The sequence below is a fragment of the Agelaius phoeniceus genome, chromosome 2 (assembly GCF_051311805.1).
Source record: "Agelaius phoeniceus isolate bAgePho1 chromosome 2, bAgePho1.hap1, whole genome shotgun sequence".
NCBI classification, from domain to species: domain Eukaryota; kingdom Metazoa; phylum Chordata; class Aves; order Passeriformes; family Icteridae; genus Agelaius; species Agelaius phoeniceus.
Genome location: NC_135266.1, coordinates 110,202,513 through 110,218,929, shown reverse-complemented (window position 1 = coordinate 110,218,929; position 16,417 = coordinate 110,202,513). Strand labels below are relative to the sequence as shown.

Here is a 16,417-nt window from a genome sequence, read left to right as displayed (position 1 = left end):
ATTAATTGTACAAACTTTTCTGCCCTCCATGCCACAGTCTGTCATGTAACTGAGCAGTCTCATTCCACAGTGATGAGAACAGTTCCAAAAGGAACATTTTGGACTGTATCCACAGCAATTGCTGATGCTGAGGATAAAATCTGAAAGCATGAGAGGAAGTAATCTAAGACTTGTAGTAGCTAATATACAGAGTGAACTTCCCTTAGCCCCTGCTTCCCCAGGGTTAGAAATCAGTAGATTGTCATTCAAGACATGGAGTCAGTATCTCAGATGCTTCCTGTGCTGTCTGTACTGGATGATGACTGATAATGAACACTTAGACTCATCTTAAAATTTCCTTATCCTTCTCTAGATTTGGCATTGCTACCAACAGCCTGTTTGGGATGAAGGGAAAGATAGACTTTCAGTCAATAAAATACAGACAGGCAGCTAAGTCTTCAGGGACTCAGTGTGCTGGACTCTGAGGGTCTAAAGTAGAAAGATATTCAGATAATATCTTCTGAGGTGGTGTCCTAGGTTGGTAAAATGCTCAAGTTTGCCCCTTTTTCAGTTTTCTTTATATGGTACTAACTCACATTCCTTATGAGGTTGATTTTGCTATGTAAACATAAAAGCACCTGCCATGCTTTGTTGCTTGAGGATTAAAGTTTTGATTTGGGAATTTCAAGATAATTACTTAAATAATTTGTAGTAGGATGTAAATACTTGAATGGTAGATTGATAATGTATTGTACAAGGTATCATGGTATAGATGAACTTGAGCCTCACACCACTGCAGCAACTGAGATTTGCCATCATCTGTACACAGAAAAGACTTTTGAATCATCAGTGCTCTCTAACTTTTAGGAAAAACAGATATTTGATGATCTCTTTGTACTAATCCTGGAATTTTCTCAGAGGCAGAGGTCTGGCCTTTCTTCACTTCTCTAGTGCTTTTATTTTGGATTTTTCAAAATGTTCTCTTTTGTGAAGAATTCTGCTTCTTAGCTGCTTAAATAACTGTTGCTACTCTATTAGCTATTCTATTAGCATTAGAAAAAAAAATGCAGCTGAATTCAAATTAAACCAGTTTGAATTTGCATTTTGAAGGTACAGGCATAGTATGAATGCTTTAAGGATTTTTGTGTGTGAACCAGACACCTTCTCAGTGTCCCTTTGAAGTCACTTGGGTGAGCATTAATTAGGGAACCAGTATTTTAAAGTAAAAAAATGAAATTAGGTTTACAGAAAGCACTGTTTCAGGCTTTTAATAAGATGGTTTTGAGAAAGCAAAGCTTAAAAATGTTAACAACTGGCCAGGTAGTTAATATTTTTCTCACAGTAATGAAATGAATTGATTTTGAGCGTAGTTTTGTTGATTTTGTTTTCCTATATAGGGAATAAATAAAGTTGAGGATAATTGTTGTCTATTCTTACACATACATAGTAGCATACTATTTCAGGGGAGAAAAAGCACCTCACAACAAAGCAGTTAAATCTCCCTTGACACTTGATCCTTTACCAGTCCCCATCTCAACTCTGGTGCTGTTTTCTGGGTAGAGTTCAGGATAGTGATCTGTTTAAAACCAAGTCACCTGACATGTAATACTTTGTAGCTATTTGTGCACTACATTTAGACTTATTTTGAAAGCAAGCTCAGTGTTGAACAATAAACTACTGTTCAATTAAGGAAATCATGAATTGCATTAAATTGTATGCAAATTCTGACAACACACCTTTAAAGCTGTGATTTAGTTTTATTTTGTAGAACAGCAAATTTTGTTTGTTAATTTGTGGAGTTGATTATATGACCAAAGAAACTTAATATTGTCTATGAAGTTTATTTTGGGAGAACAGAATTTTAAGTAATCTCACAGATTTTTATTTTATAAGTGTATAATTTACTTGGGTAGAATATAAGTGGGATGCTAATTTATTGAAATCGTAGCTGAAATCCATGTAGGCTTTATCAGCTTTTTAAAAGAGTTTTGTAATATTTTTTGGTACTTTCTTTATTTTAAAATGTGTATGCCCTGCAGGCTTTCTTAAAACTGAGGTAATTGTCTTCAGTACTTACTTGTTTTTTTTTTTCTTTTCTATTTACCTCAGGAAGCCCACTGAGCAAAAAGCATCAAGAGTATTAAATTTCATTACAATAAGTACCTACCTGCTTTGCCTCCAAGGCTGTTCTTATATTCACATTTTACAGGACATAACCTTTGCTGAGTAGTATCTGAATTATCACTTCCATTTTATAGGGCAGATAAGTGAATGCCTTATTTGACACTAGTTTACTCTTACCAAGTGTGGATAGGACTAGCCATAAAAATGTTGGCCTAGGACAGTGCTGCTTACTTGTAGGTTATTTTAAACCCTTATATAGTCCATAGTTCATTTGAGGAGAAAATTTTTTTGTGCAAATGGCATTTCAGGAAGGTCATGTGAATATATTCATAAACATGTTTAATTCATTGGCAAAATCTGAGAGAGAATTGGTGCAGAATTAACCTGCACAATTTTAAAATGAGGTGTCTTTTCAAAGCATTGATCAAATGTCTAAGCCATCAAAAATTGGGAAATTCTTGTTTCACCTTGCTGTATGGCACTGCTTGGTACCAACAGGGGAAGTAGAATTTTAAGAGGAAAAAAGTTAATATACTTTCATGAACACTTCAGAACTACTGGTTCTATATGAATAAACAATGTGGCTAGTTCTAAGAATTCATTTTGCCAAAGTAATTATTGAATGTAAGTCTGTAAGTTTAATAAATGCATAGAGCTGTTATATTGTTTACAGCATATTGAAAAAAAGTGCTTCCTCCCTAGGTAGCAGTGGACTTATGATGATCAGGATTAATGGTGGCAGGAGGGCTGTTGTCTGGTGTGGCACTCTACAATTCCAATTTTAACTAAATTGGAAAACCCTCTGCATCTTCAAAGCTGCTGCTCTTGTTCACTCTCAAAACAAACCAAACCAAACAAGCTGCATAATAACCAGTGGTCTGCTTATTAGAATTTTTAAATAGAAAAGTGTAAATATGTAAAATATAATGTGGATTATGTAGAATATAGATTATTATTGTTGTAATTTGTTTATTTATTTATTTATTTGTAAAGCCAGACTGCTTCTCCTGTGAGGAATAGCTGAGGGAACTCAGACTATTTAGTTTGGAGAAAAGAAGGTTCAGGGGAGACCTTACTGGTCTCTACAACTTCCTGCCAGGAGGGCGTAGCGTGGTGGGGTGGGTTTCTTCTCCCAAGCGGCAAGTGACAGGACAAGAGAACCTGGCCTCAGGATTATATATCAGGAAAAATGTCTTCACTGGAAGGGTGAGCCTGTGTGACAGGCTGCCCAGAGGAGTGGTGGAAGAACCATCCCTGGCGGCATTTAAAATGTGTGGATGTGGCACACACAGGGACATGGCTTAGTAGCGAACGTGGTGCTGTTAAGAGTTGTGCTCAGTGATCTCAGAGGTCTTGTCCAACCTAAACCATTCTATGATTTTGCATATATAATATTGCATATTTGTCTGTGGTTTGTGAAGAATTGGAGTTTTGCCCACAAAAAGGCACAGAAGTAATTGTGCAACCCTGCATCCAATTAATTTGCAACTATTAACTTTATTAGACTGAATGCCAATTTCTTTGTTTGGCAGTCTTTTGGTTAAATTTAAGCCAGTCAGCTGTTGAAATGTTTGGGGATAGTTTGAGAAATAATGTTTTAGTAATTCAGTGCTCCTATGTCTTAAGTTAATTAAACACTGAGAACTGAAACAGGCATATCCTCATAAAAGTCTAGATTCTTATAAGGTCAGCAGTTCTCCAATACATAGTAATAAATGCAATTCCTGGAGGTCAACATTAATATGGTTCAAAAATTACATCTTCAAACTGTATTAGGCACAGCCAATAGTATTTTTTGTCCATAGTGACAAAATTAACTGGTTTAAATGGCTTCCATGCATCTAAATAGTTCATGTTCATCATGGACTGGAATTTAAAATGCTTATGGTGAATCATTATTTTGGTTTTTTTTTTTAGTTTAGAGGAAAAAAGTAAATAATGAGTGTGTCTTATAAGCGATTTCACAGGTTTTCTGCTGACCTAGTATAGGAAAGTTGTTAAATGTCTTATCACCTTATGAAACTAGGTCATCTAGGGTAGATGTGCTCATTCCACTTTTTCAGACAAAAAAATCTGGTTTTAATAAATGAGCTATGGGCTCCAAGAGTGAAGGGAAAAAATTCAGCAATACTTCTCTGCAAAGACCTTCTTTGTTTTGAATGTCTGAGTGAATTCTGAGTTAGATTTCTTACACTGTAAATCATTCTGTTCCTTAATGATGATACAGCATAAAAAAGCTACATAATACCCTGTCTTTGGTCATGCATGCAATGAAAGAACTTGCTTAATTTTGATATATGCAAAAATGTGAGAATTTTAGGATAGAACTTAAGATATGGCTTTTTTCCAGAAGAAATTACATTCCTGATGAATGCTATCCCGTTTCCATATCTGTCAGTAAAATACAAGAATGAACTGTTTTAGAAATGCTCCTGAATTACTGCTTCTGTGGTGGTTGTATCTCAATAATGCCTCTTCAATTTTTGCCTCTGCTGGCTTTCTGCAAAGTTATTTGTTCTGTCAACTTCTATGTCTAATATTGCTGCTCCCATGAACAAATTGACTTGGATGAAAAAATGAACCTCTGTATGGTTTGTGTGATTTGCATGTCTCAAAAAATCTTTTATTCTGGTTCATGTTTTGGAGCTTTGTAGTTATCTCTCTACAATTCAATATGGTTGCTAGTACTTGATATACTTCTTAAAAATTATCCTAAAGCTGATTTTTGTCCAAGTTTAGACTAAAATCACAGATTAAATGATTATATATTTATTTATTTATTTATGGTCTTCTCTCCCATGTGCAATCAGATGCTTGGAAAACATCTGCTGCTCCTACTCAGGTTTTTGATCTCATAAATTTTCTAACTAATACTTTGGTGCAACAAATTCATCTTGTTTGTTTTTATTGTTGTCGCTTTTTCATCTAAAAGTCATTACAATTTATGTTCATGCTGGTTCTCCATCTTTTCCCAAAGATCAATCTTCAATGCCAGCAATGGTGGAAAAAAATTACATTTGTTATCCATTTTGAGACTTTTGTGTATGTTTTACAAATGTAAAAATCCTCTTCACCATCTTAAGGACTTTAGGGTTATAAAGTCAAGATGTTTGTAATGACAGGAAATAACTTTTAAGTCTGGATAGTGCTTGTAGTAATTAATGTACTCTTTGTGCATGCATTATCCTAATTCTGTGTGAGATACTATTTTTATTTGCGAAAATGCTGTGCTCTTTTCTCACAGTATTTAGCTTGCAGGAAATAGCTTTCTGTGAATTTCATGCTGAGTCAGAATAAGATACAGCAAACGTTTGCACAAAATTGCTTTTTTGTGACCAGTTTGCCAGTTTGTAGGACTTTTGATACTTTCCTATCCCTTGCAATATCAGAGCAATCTCAATCTTTTCCATTCACTGCAAACCATCTCACCTGAGAAGTAATAAATATATGAAAGGTTCTTCAGAAAAGCTCCTGAGATCTTCCTAGTGTCGTGTTAACTTGTGAATTGGATGATTTGAAGCAGGGGAGTGTAGCAATGGAACAATAACCAAAAAAATCTTGCCATGTAATGCATTCCCAGGAAAGGTGTTGAACTGAGGGAATTCACAGTGAGCTGATTCACATTTCCTAAATTTGGAGGTTTTGAATTGGTAGTAATTCTATCTTTATATGCACAAGTGTGTATTTCTGTGCAGTGCATGCAGAAAGAAGGGGAAATATTAAAATTCTATGGAAGTTAATAAGAATTGGATACCTTAGTGAGATCAGGATTTGACTTTATAGTGTGTCCATAGCCTCTCCTCTTTTCTTCTAATACCACTTACTCAGGACTTAAAGCATCCTTCATATGAAGAAGTTTTTTGGAGGAAGGAAAGTGGTAACATTCGTTTGTCAAAAATGGAGTTTATTCCTTGTGTCATAATTTCTCCCTGAAATTGCTGTTTCTGATGTCTGTTAAATGAAATGTAGGAAGGGTCCCCTTCATTACCCTATGCCTACCATGTGCCTAGGTAAGTTGTGGTGTGGTTTGTGCAGCATTACCTGTTCTGTCTCACCCAGCAGAGGGTGGCTGGAGAGACTGCCTGCTCCTGGCCTTTTATCTGAACAGAAACTTGATAGGAAGTGGGGTTTGTAGCTATGCTGTCTTGGGAAATTGGTTAGAAAGAAATCGTAACATTGGCAAGTGTTGAAGATGTGAACAAAATCAGTTTCACTACATCTTGTGTTGGCTGATTGAGATGGGTGAGGTCTGCAGAACTGTGGCTTGCAGGAGATGCACATGAGGGTGTCAGAGAGGGATGTGCTGTGGAGGGTGAACAGTAGAAACAAGGTGTGGGTGTCTTTGCAAGCTACAGAGACCAATGCCCAGGGAGAGGAGGTGATGAATACTAGGAAAACTGTTCATGAAACTATTTTATTCCTTAATATCAAAATCTGTTCATGACTGTTTCCACATACTTGTTCATTTTGGAAGCCCTTTTATATTTTGATTCCATCTCCATGCTTTGTGTATGTGTGTGTGTTATACCACATTCCTGATGTTCTGAACTTCAAAATATACCTCCTCAGCTTTCCCTTGGTTTAGTTTTTAAATGTGTAAATTTGCAACATAGTAGGTGATTTGGTATTCTACTGGTGACATGTGTTTTGTCATTAATTGGGAAGGGCAGCTTTTCAACAGCAATTATGCCTAAAAAATGCTATAAATCCATAAAATGTTGGGGAGAAGTTCTTGCTATTAAAATTTTATTTCCTTTTCTATAGCATCTTTTCCCACAGAGAGTAACAATCTTCAGAGGGGGAAAGGAAAATTACACCAGCAAGTATGGGTAGTAAAATACAGTATATGTGTTCAGACACTACCCTGTTAGATGTCTATGTAGATGAGAGTTTTTACTAACCTCCTATCTCCAGTCTTAAGATTTTGTGCCATAAAAAGGCAAAGAGTTAAAGACAAATCTTTTAGGGAAAGGTTAATGAAAAACAGGGAAGAAGTCATTAAACCAATAAAATGTTCAGTACAAGTACCACATATGCAAGTAGAGGACATGGTATAAGGAACTCTAGTTGGTCCCAAGGTTTTTAAGGCTTAATAAATGTATTTCAGCTGGGAAGTCCTGAGATTCCTTCTGTCTAATTTGAGGATGTGGATTGAAGACTATCGCTTTGATGGATTCCGGTTTGACGGCGTTACATCTATGTTGTATCACCACCACGGCATTGGTGAGCCATTTATCAGCTCTGATCTCTGCCCTCCTGGTGCAGCTCTGTTCTTCTAAAGTTCACTGCTTCTCAGGGGGGAAAGGGGTTTAGCACAGGAGCTAGAGGGGCTTGTTGGTAGAGATGGGAAAGGGACAAAAGCAGGCTTGCTAGTGATGAGCAATGGGATGGCACAACCAAAACTTGAGGATGGAAGCATTAGGAAGATCCTTCAATCTGCTCTGCAAGGTGTCAGCTGTAACAAACCATACTGGAAGTGTTTCTGTACCAACACACATATGAAGAACAAAAAAGAAGAGCTCAAAGCTTTAGCCCAGTCCCAGGGTTTTGACATGATTGGCATAAGGAAAACTGGTGGGATGAGTCCTGTGGCTGGAGTGCTGCAGTGGATGGCTGGATGGGAGCACAACACAGCTGGCAAAGGTGTGAAGAAGATTCCTAAAACACCTGGATGATGCAGGGTGTGATTCTGGGGTATGGTCCTGTGCAAGGCCAGATGTTGGACTCTGATCTTAATGGATCTCTTCCAGCTCAGGACATTCTGTGAATGATCAAAAAAATCCCAATTTGCCAATTTTCTTGCTTCGTTGCTATGAGGATAGATGGAAAATCATTAATATGTTCTGTGCTTATAAAATGAAATATTGAGTGAAATATGTGTTCCTAAATAAAACTTGACCCTGGCTTTTAAAACTTCTTGTCTTATTAGGCACAGGGTTCAGTGGAGATTACAATGAGTATTTTGGCCTACATGTGGATGAAGATGCTTTGTGTTACCTGATGCTTGCCAATCACATGATTAATACCTTGCACCCAGAATGCATAACCATAGCAGAGGTAAGATCATTTTGCCATCCTCAGTGACATTAATATTGATTAGTTTGCTTTAGGATGTGAATTTCCTGTTAATTATCAAGTCACGCTTTGGGTACTCAAGCAGTGACACGAGCTGAAAAATATTAATTAGTGGGCAGACTTTGCCTGCTGGGAAAAAACAACTTGAATATGCACTCTGGGAATTTTCTCAGCATTAATAGATTATTAATTAATGTAGCAGTTTTTTTCTTCTTTTTTCCTTCATCACCTTGAACTTGTAATGAGAATTGTTTTTATTAGTTTATTGCTTGTGCATGATAGCCATTTGTCAGTAGTGCTCTGTGGTGCTAAAAATTAACAGCCCTAATGATCTTTTGCATATTTTGAATTATATTGGTATATCTGACAATTACCCTTCAAATTAAATGCAATAAACTTATAGATGTTAAATATATAGGGTAATTAAAATTTATTATTAAGTTTCTCCAGGTTTCTAAAGGAGTAAATAGACTATATTACTTGAGTTGATTGAGATAAATTTTTTTGACTGAAAAATGTTTCTGGCATATGGAGCTTTTAAGAGGATGAAACAGTAGAGCGTTCAAAATTCTAATTTTCACTGTTATTTTGTCTTTATCCAGAAGAAAAATCATTTAAACATGGAGGATTCTTTTCTATTATCATCTTTAAATAATTCATTTTGTTTAGAGGAAAAAGTGATATCCATCTCATACCATTAGGGACTATATGGATTTCTAATAAAATGGTTTGTGATGCTTAAGAGTTCTCTATCTTCAGGAAGCAAAATACTGCTTTATTTAATTTCTTATTTATAGTAAAGTCTTCTATCATAGACAATCACTGCTAAGAGCTCAATGACAAGATACCAAAACAGCATCTGGGGAGCAATCAGTAGCAAACTGGAGGTGGTTTCATTGAGCTGTAGGCTTATTTGAAATTAAATCAATTAATTTTCTAGGTAGGCCTAGATTATAAGCATTCCTACCAAGGAATTTGACTTTAGTTGTCTTGTATTACCTGGCCTAAGGATTCTTCTTTTTTTTTTTTTTAATAAGATGTGTCTTCAGTTTCTCATGCTTAAGTTGAGAGTGCTTCTTTTTCAATACATAATTTTCTGCCTCGGGAAGTCGCTACATGAATCATAGAATTGATCAATGTGCTTCATGGTTAAAGGAGAATTTGAGAATGAGAAACTATTGACATAATTGAAAATTACAAAAGGCAGTGAAGAATGTCTGCTTGCCTACAGAATCAGTGCCGTGTGAGAAAAATGTTTTTCTCTGGCCATAACTAATGATAATATATTCCCTAATTAATGTAATTAATTGATGATTTTACAGCTTTTTAATATTCTGTATATTCACTGTCTTAGTAATTGCTAATTTTTTAGGTGTTACTGAGTATACACTTGTTTTTAATTTTGGTCTTCCAAATAAAGCGGTGATTAAAGATCTGTATAATGGGAAGAAAAAATGCTAAGTAAAATTATGTCATGCCTGAAGTATTATAGACACAAACAGGCAAAGAAACAGTATGTTGAGGTTTCTGTTTTTATATGTAGCTCTTCTCAAACCTGGTTATGAACAAATGCTTTGAAATTAGCTGTTTAATTGTAGTATAATAGAATGGCCTGGGTTGGAAAGGAACTTAAAGTATCATCAGGTTCCAACTCCCTGCTGTGAACAGGGACATCTTACACTAGGCCAGGTTGCTCAGAGCCCCATCTAATCTGGCCTTGAACAGGTTCTCTGGGCAACCTGGGCCCAGCCACCCTCACAGTAAAGATTTTCTTCCTAATATTTTATCTAAACCTCCTCTCTTCCTATTTGAAGCCATTCCTCCTTATCCTATCAATACATATCCTAGTGAAATGTCCTCTGTGTTATTCTTGTAGGCTCCTTTCTGGAGCCACTGGAAAGCCACAATTAGGTCACCACAAAGGCTTTTATTCTCAGGCTTGAACAATCCCAATTCTGTCATTCTTTCCTCATAGCAGAGATAGTCTACCCCTGATCATCTTCATGGCCTTCCTCTGAACTGGCTCCAACAGGTCCCTGTCCTTGCTGTGCTGGGACCCCAGAGCTGATGCAGCCCTGCAGGTGGGGTCTCAGCAGAGAGGGGCAGCAGAGAGGCTCACTTTGGACACAGCCCAGGATAGATTTGGATTTCTGGGCTGCAAGAGCACACTGACAAGTCATGTTGAGCCTCTCACTCACCAGCACCCCCAAGTCTTTCTCAGTGGCTGCTCTGGATCTGTTCACACCCACCTCTGGATCTGGTTCAATCTCTGGTTGCCCCAACCCAGGTGCAGCCCCTGGGACTTGCGTCTTGCTAAACCTCATGAGGCTCCCATGGGCCCACTTAAACTGGTTCCAATACAGACACTGAGAAATGTGATTCCTGTCTGAATCCAGCATACATGCCCATTGTACAAAACCCCCAACATTTTGGCAGTGACACCAGCCATGGAGCAATGTATGAATAGACTCAGTCCATCCATTTCTTTCAGTGTTACTGCCTTCAACTAGAATTAGAGAAAAGGGCTTCTGCCTCAGCTTCCCTTACCAACTGTCTCAAGGCCCTGAAGTCCTTTTTGATCCACCTTGGATCACATGTTGTCACTTCATTGCTGCCTCTGTGGAAGATCAGTACCGTGTTGTAGTCTGAGGGCTGTACCAGGCTAGGAGGTTTCCTGGTGGAAGTGCATCTGATCTACTCAACAAACTATTTATGGTTATTTATTTTATTTTGAGTGTGTATGTGTGTGTGTGTCCAGTTAAAATTTGTAGACATAGATATGAATGCTGTTAAATTTGGAGTTTTACTTCCCAAAAATCTGGCTTTAATAATTTTGATTTAAGTAGATGGGACTTGCTTAAATCTCAGACTTGGACGTCCTCCAGACTGGCATGGCATTACAGAAAAAGGCTTTTGTTTCATATCATCATGTCCTGTATAACCTAGAGACCAAGAGACTGTGTCTGTCCTTTCTGACTGATTTAGGAAAGTTTTGAAATTTTTATCACATCTAAAACCCTGTAAAAAATTTATACTTGTCTATGTGTTTTTTACAGCGTGTGGAATGTGGACACAGTTTTCTGTGTGATCCAATGGCTGCTAACTGAGGGAGGATAATTCCCTCCTTTGATCTCCTGGCTGTGCTGCTCACACAGCCTGGGATGTTCTGGCCATCCCTGCTGCAGGCCTGGCTGCTGGCTGAAGCTCAGCTTGCTGCTGGCTCACAGCCCCAGCCCTTTCTCCCCAGCAGAGCTGCTCCCCAGCCTGGCTGGCCCAGCCCCTATGGATGCAGGAGGTTGGCCCAGCCCAGGGTCAGGATTAGCTTGGTGACATTCTGACATTCTGTGTGACATTTCTGCTGATTGATTCCTCCAGCCAGTCTCTCTGGATGGCAGCCCTGCCTTCCACCCCTGGGATGCCATCCATGAGCTTCCTGGTGATCTGGTTGATCTCTTCCCTTATGTCCATCTGTGTATGCCTGTGTATGTGTATGACTTGAAGCATAAATATCTTTATTCACTATTCCAGTGCAGCAATTGGATTGAAAACTGGATTGAATCCAGCAAATCAGAATGAGTTTCCTAATTAAGCCCTGGTTCTAGTCAGTATTAATTCCATAAATTCTCTTGTGTAGATGCAAGAGGTGTTTGTTAATCCATAGCTGCTGTTAGTGAGATGCCATTCCCCCACAAAAGTTACTAAAATTGAGTGCTGATGGATATTTTGCAATTATTGGAGACTTGTATTTTTTGTTCAGATAACTTTAGAAAAGAATGCTGCATGATAAAATTGCCTAACAACATGGTGAAATTAATATTTTGAGAACGTGGAATTACAAATTTAAGAATAGTCAGCATCCATTAATATGAAACTGGAAAATTATGCAGTAAGACCATGTCACATTCCAGGATTAGCTGGATCAATAGGTTTGGTTTTGATAAAAAAATAGAGATTGTATTTTTCTTCCTTAGTGTGCTTTATATTTAACCTTTTTTTATGCCATTCCTTATGCAAAATATCAATAAACAAAATGAAGGTTTAATTTGTCTTTTGTTGACGCTGTACTTTCTATTGATTACTTGGAGCTCAAGAGAGCTAATTATTTCAAACTCTGCATCTACTGAGGTCTCTTCCCATTTAAATATTTACTGTATTAAAGTATTCTGAGGCAGTGTATTTGATGAGAAAAGTCATAATGCTTTTCTCTGTAACTTTTGCATTCAAACAGCACATCTGGGTGTAGTAATAGCCGACTTAAATTTATTCTGTTCTCCTTTAAACCAGGTCAATCTGTGAAGCTGCTTTTGGAGTGTTTGTCTATCAGGATTACTGGTGGGAAATATGCAGTGCTATTTGCAGTGCTGTGGAAATGATTTTGTGGGTGTTTCATCTTTTCCAGGATGTTTCTGGAATGCCAGCTCTCTGTCGGCCTGTGGCAGAGGGAGGAGGGGGCTTTGATTATCGACTTGCCATGGCCATTCCAGATAAGTGGATACAGGTGAGGACTTCTTAAAAAAATACATCCTGCTCTTCCAAGTGGGATGTTTCTCTGTCAGTGCATACACATAAACACTTCTGAATCCTGCTGACAAGTTTTGCTTTCTCTTATGTTAATGTGCTATTGAAATAAATTCTGACAGGCTTGAGCACAGGTATTAGAGGCTGAAATGAGAGCTGTCAGATGTTATGAACATTTCAGGTGAGCAAGTTCAGGAGCTGGGATTCACATTCCAGCTGATAATTGTTTTCTTAATACAATACACATAAGCTCAATTTCTCTGAAATGACCTGTGCCTTGCAACAGCTGTAGAATGTGTAATCTATATTGAATGTGAACAGGTAGATAAAAAGTTAACCATATGCATATAAATATATAAAAACAAACAAACAAATCACTCCAAAAACATGCACTAAACCCTCCTGATGCTGGGCATAGAAATTGCCATTGAATATAAATAGACCTGAAAGTTTAAGCAAAGTAATTGTAGGTGAATTACACAAACACCTGCAATTGGTACGGGGGGTTACAAAACTAAATAATGCAAATCTGTAATAAATTCTGACTACACTAAGGATTTTTATATCACCTTTTCCTTAATATAGAGAATCAAAAGAAAAGGCATAAACACTAAATGATCTGAAAAGGCTTCTAGTGATGTTTTAGAGAACATTTTTCAGTTAGATAGAATATTGCACCCAAATCCTTTGGGATGTCACGATGATCTGAAAACAATAAATGTTGTGTATGACCATTAATGCTTCAATAAATACAGTATGGAGCTAAGAATAATAACAAAAAAATTAGCTTACCTTCAGCATCTTTCAATTTTGTAACTAGGAGGTAGAGGGACAATTGAAAAACAGATTTCAAGCCTCTTTTCAGAAGACAAACTTGACAGCTTTTCCAACAGAGACACCATCATTAGAACTTGTGTAATTTAGATGTTTAGGTCCTGGAATGCAGTAAGTACTCTTTTTTTTTAACAATAAATACCCAATTGTGATGTTTTGTGGGTTTCTTGGAGTTTTGTTAGTTTGTTTTTTGTTTGGTTCCTTAACACACTTTAGGGCAGGCAAGATGAGCAATTTCCTAGGTAAGCAAAGTGCAAGTGGCCAAGTTCATGTTACATGGGAAAAAACCCAGACCACAGAATTTTACATGTGCAAAAAATTTGCAATCTAATTTAGCAATCTCTGGTATGGTCTGCTTCATTTAATTTGCAATACTTGGATAGGAAACATAGTTGTGCTGCAGCAAGTTCTTTAACTGGAGAAAATGTCAGTTTCTCCAGCTTAAACGTGCACTTGACATGGGACAGCATGGGACACTGATGGGATGTTGAGTGCAAATCAGTTATGATTGGCATTGTACAAAAACTTAGTGTGATGTAGGCAGGAAGCTTCTTGCCAAAGAGACTGAAAATAAGTGACCAGAGTAGAGATGTGGAGTTAGAGAAAGAGGTGATGCCAGAGTTTGTTACCACATTTTATGAAGAGAAAAATAAAGCTGAGATGGTTGGAAGGGAGAAGTTCAGCTAAACAGTTTATCAGCAGTTATCAAGCTCTCCTAGACTGCTTATTCTCTCTCCATTTTTTAAGTACATACCTGTTCATAGGAAATTTTCTAGGCAACTTGCTAAAGTCAGTTTAAAAACTGAAGAATCTCCAAGAGATTCCATGAACTAATTCTGAGGAATCTGTAAAAGTAAGAAAGATAAACTGTTTGGCACAACAGTGGTTGTACTAGTTCAGATTCAAGATAGATGTAATATGATGTATATGTAATATGATGCTACATAGGGACCTCGATGTGTTCAGAGCCAGAATTTATGGACTTTAAAAAAAAATTTACCTAAGGAGGAAGAAAAAGACTGTTTAGGAGTATATGGGCAGTTACAATTATAATGTTAACTTTTACAGCATGATATCAGCCATCTTGGTGCTATTGCCTTTTTATCACTTCTATTGTTATGTCTATATATTTGTGTATATTAATTTAAGTCATAGGGAACAATGGAGGTCTACAAAGTGGTGTACAAAAAAAAGAACAAACTAGCACTGAGATTGAGCTAGATTTAGCAGAGGAAGGAAATAATGTGATACGAGGCAGAAAATTCCTATTATTGGGATTCAATTTAAATTGCTAAAAATCAGGAGGTAGCACCACACTGCCTGGTGGTTAAACTTCATTTGGAAGCTCCCATATGCCAGGATTGCATTTCATGATACTGTGAACCAGGTAGGTCTGTGCCCACATAGTTCTTCCTTGGTTTTGGTGCAGTGCTCTCTTGCAGGTCCTATCAATCACATTATCCACTTTATCAGAGGATTCATGTAATAAATGGCAAAACCTGTTGTCGGAGCTTCCTTGGGGAGGTAGAGGAGAAACCAAGTATTCTAGGTATTATATTTATGTGGGAAAGTTGAAAAGAAAAAGAAAAAGACAGCTCTTTGGATTATCAGAGAGAGCTCATCACTTCAAAACTTGGGAGCATGAGAATACAGTTCACAGTCCACTGGAAATTTCTGTGCCAAGATAATGTTGCATGTTTTTAGGTAAAGCAGTTTTTCAGTGATCTTTATTTCATTTCTGTAGATAATTAAGGAGCTGAAAGATGAAGACTGGAATATGGGCAATATTGTGCATACATTGACAAACAGACGGTGTGAAGAAAAATACATTGCTTATGCAGAGAGTCACGACCAGGTATTTTCAGTTGTTTGCTTGTTCATAACCAAGGGAAAGGTCCTGTTTAGAAGTTTGGTGATTTGTTTGTTTTGGTTTTTTTAAATGAGAAAGGAGTTGAGGAAGATGACAAGAATTTCAGAAATGGGTAGATTTGGACTAGTGCTCTTTTTTTTGTACTTTTTTGTTTGTTTGTTTTGTTTAGGTTTTTGTGGGTTTTTGTTTGGTTTTTTTGTTGTTGTTTTGCTGTGGTTTTATTTTATGATCCTTAATTTTAGTAAAAGAATTCTCCCTGGAGTCCGTGGGTAATATTGGCTTTCAGTTTTGTTTTGTTTTTAAGGAATGAGTTGAAGCTTCTTATTTTGCCTGCCAAAGAAGACAGGAAGGTGTATAATCCATGCAGTTTCCGTTAAGTAAATTGTAACACGACTTCTGATAAGCATAAACGATACACCAATTTTAAAAATTTGTTTGTGACTTGTTTTCCCTTCATGAAAGACATTCCTCTCTGGAAGGATTGAAATCATACTCTTTTGAGACCTAAATGAAATATGCTGTAACAGTTTGGTTCAAAGCACAGCAATTATAATAGTTCTGTGTGTGAAAAAAAGAAAAAGTAATGATGAGTTTGGATAACACTCATCTCCCACAATCCTTTTAACCCTTGTTTCTGAAGAGTCAGAAAACATGTAATTTGGGAATTGTACAATTAACATCTTTAAACCTTTCATTAAAAAATTTATATTTTATTTAATAACCTATCTTTCCTTTATATAATAGAGGTTGATATTCCATTTCCTGTACTTTCTGCGATAAATGTCAACAGAAACGTCCAAAACAAGTTGTATATTTTAAAAAGAGCACTCTGAGTTTACAATTCATTTTGTGTGCCAACTTACACTCTAATCTCAGAGTCTGTTACAGTTAATGCATGATCCTGATAAAGAACTTCAGAAATTACTTGAAAATATATGTTATTCTGTGATAAGCTGCTTTCATCAAAGTTGATTCTTCACCCTAAAGCACAGCATAGAACATTACTGTTGCTGTTCT

General features: G+C 36.9%; 1 protein-coding gene across 1 annotated transcript in view; it reads left to right on the top strand.

Annotated features, from left to right (window-relative positions):
• Nucleotides 1–16,417, top strand: part of GBE1 (1,4-alpha-glucan branching enzyme 1) — a 138,070-nt gene that overhangs the window by 76,640 nt on the left and 45,013 nt on the right. Inside the window, exons 8-11 of the mRNA XM_054627780.2 lie at nucleotides 7,211–7,326; nucleotides 8,033–8,160; nucleotides 12,578–12,676; nucleotides 15,275–15,385. Coding sequence (XP_054483755.2) covers nucleotides 7,211–7,326; nucleotides 8,033–8,160; nucleotides 12,578–12,676; nucleotides 15,275–15,385 — 454 coding nt within the window. The remainder of the gene's footprint in view (nucleotides 1–7,210; nucleotides 7,327–8,032; nucleotides 8,161–12,577; nucleotides 12,677–15,274; nucleotides 15,386–16,417) is intronic.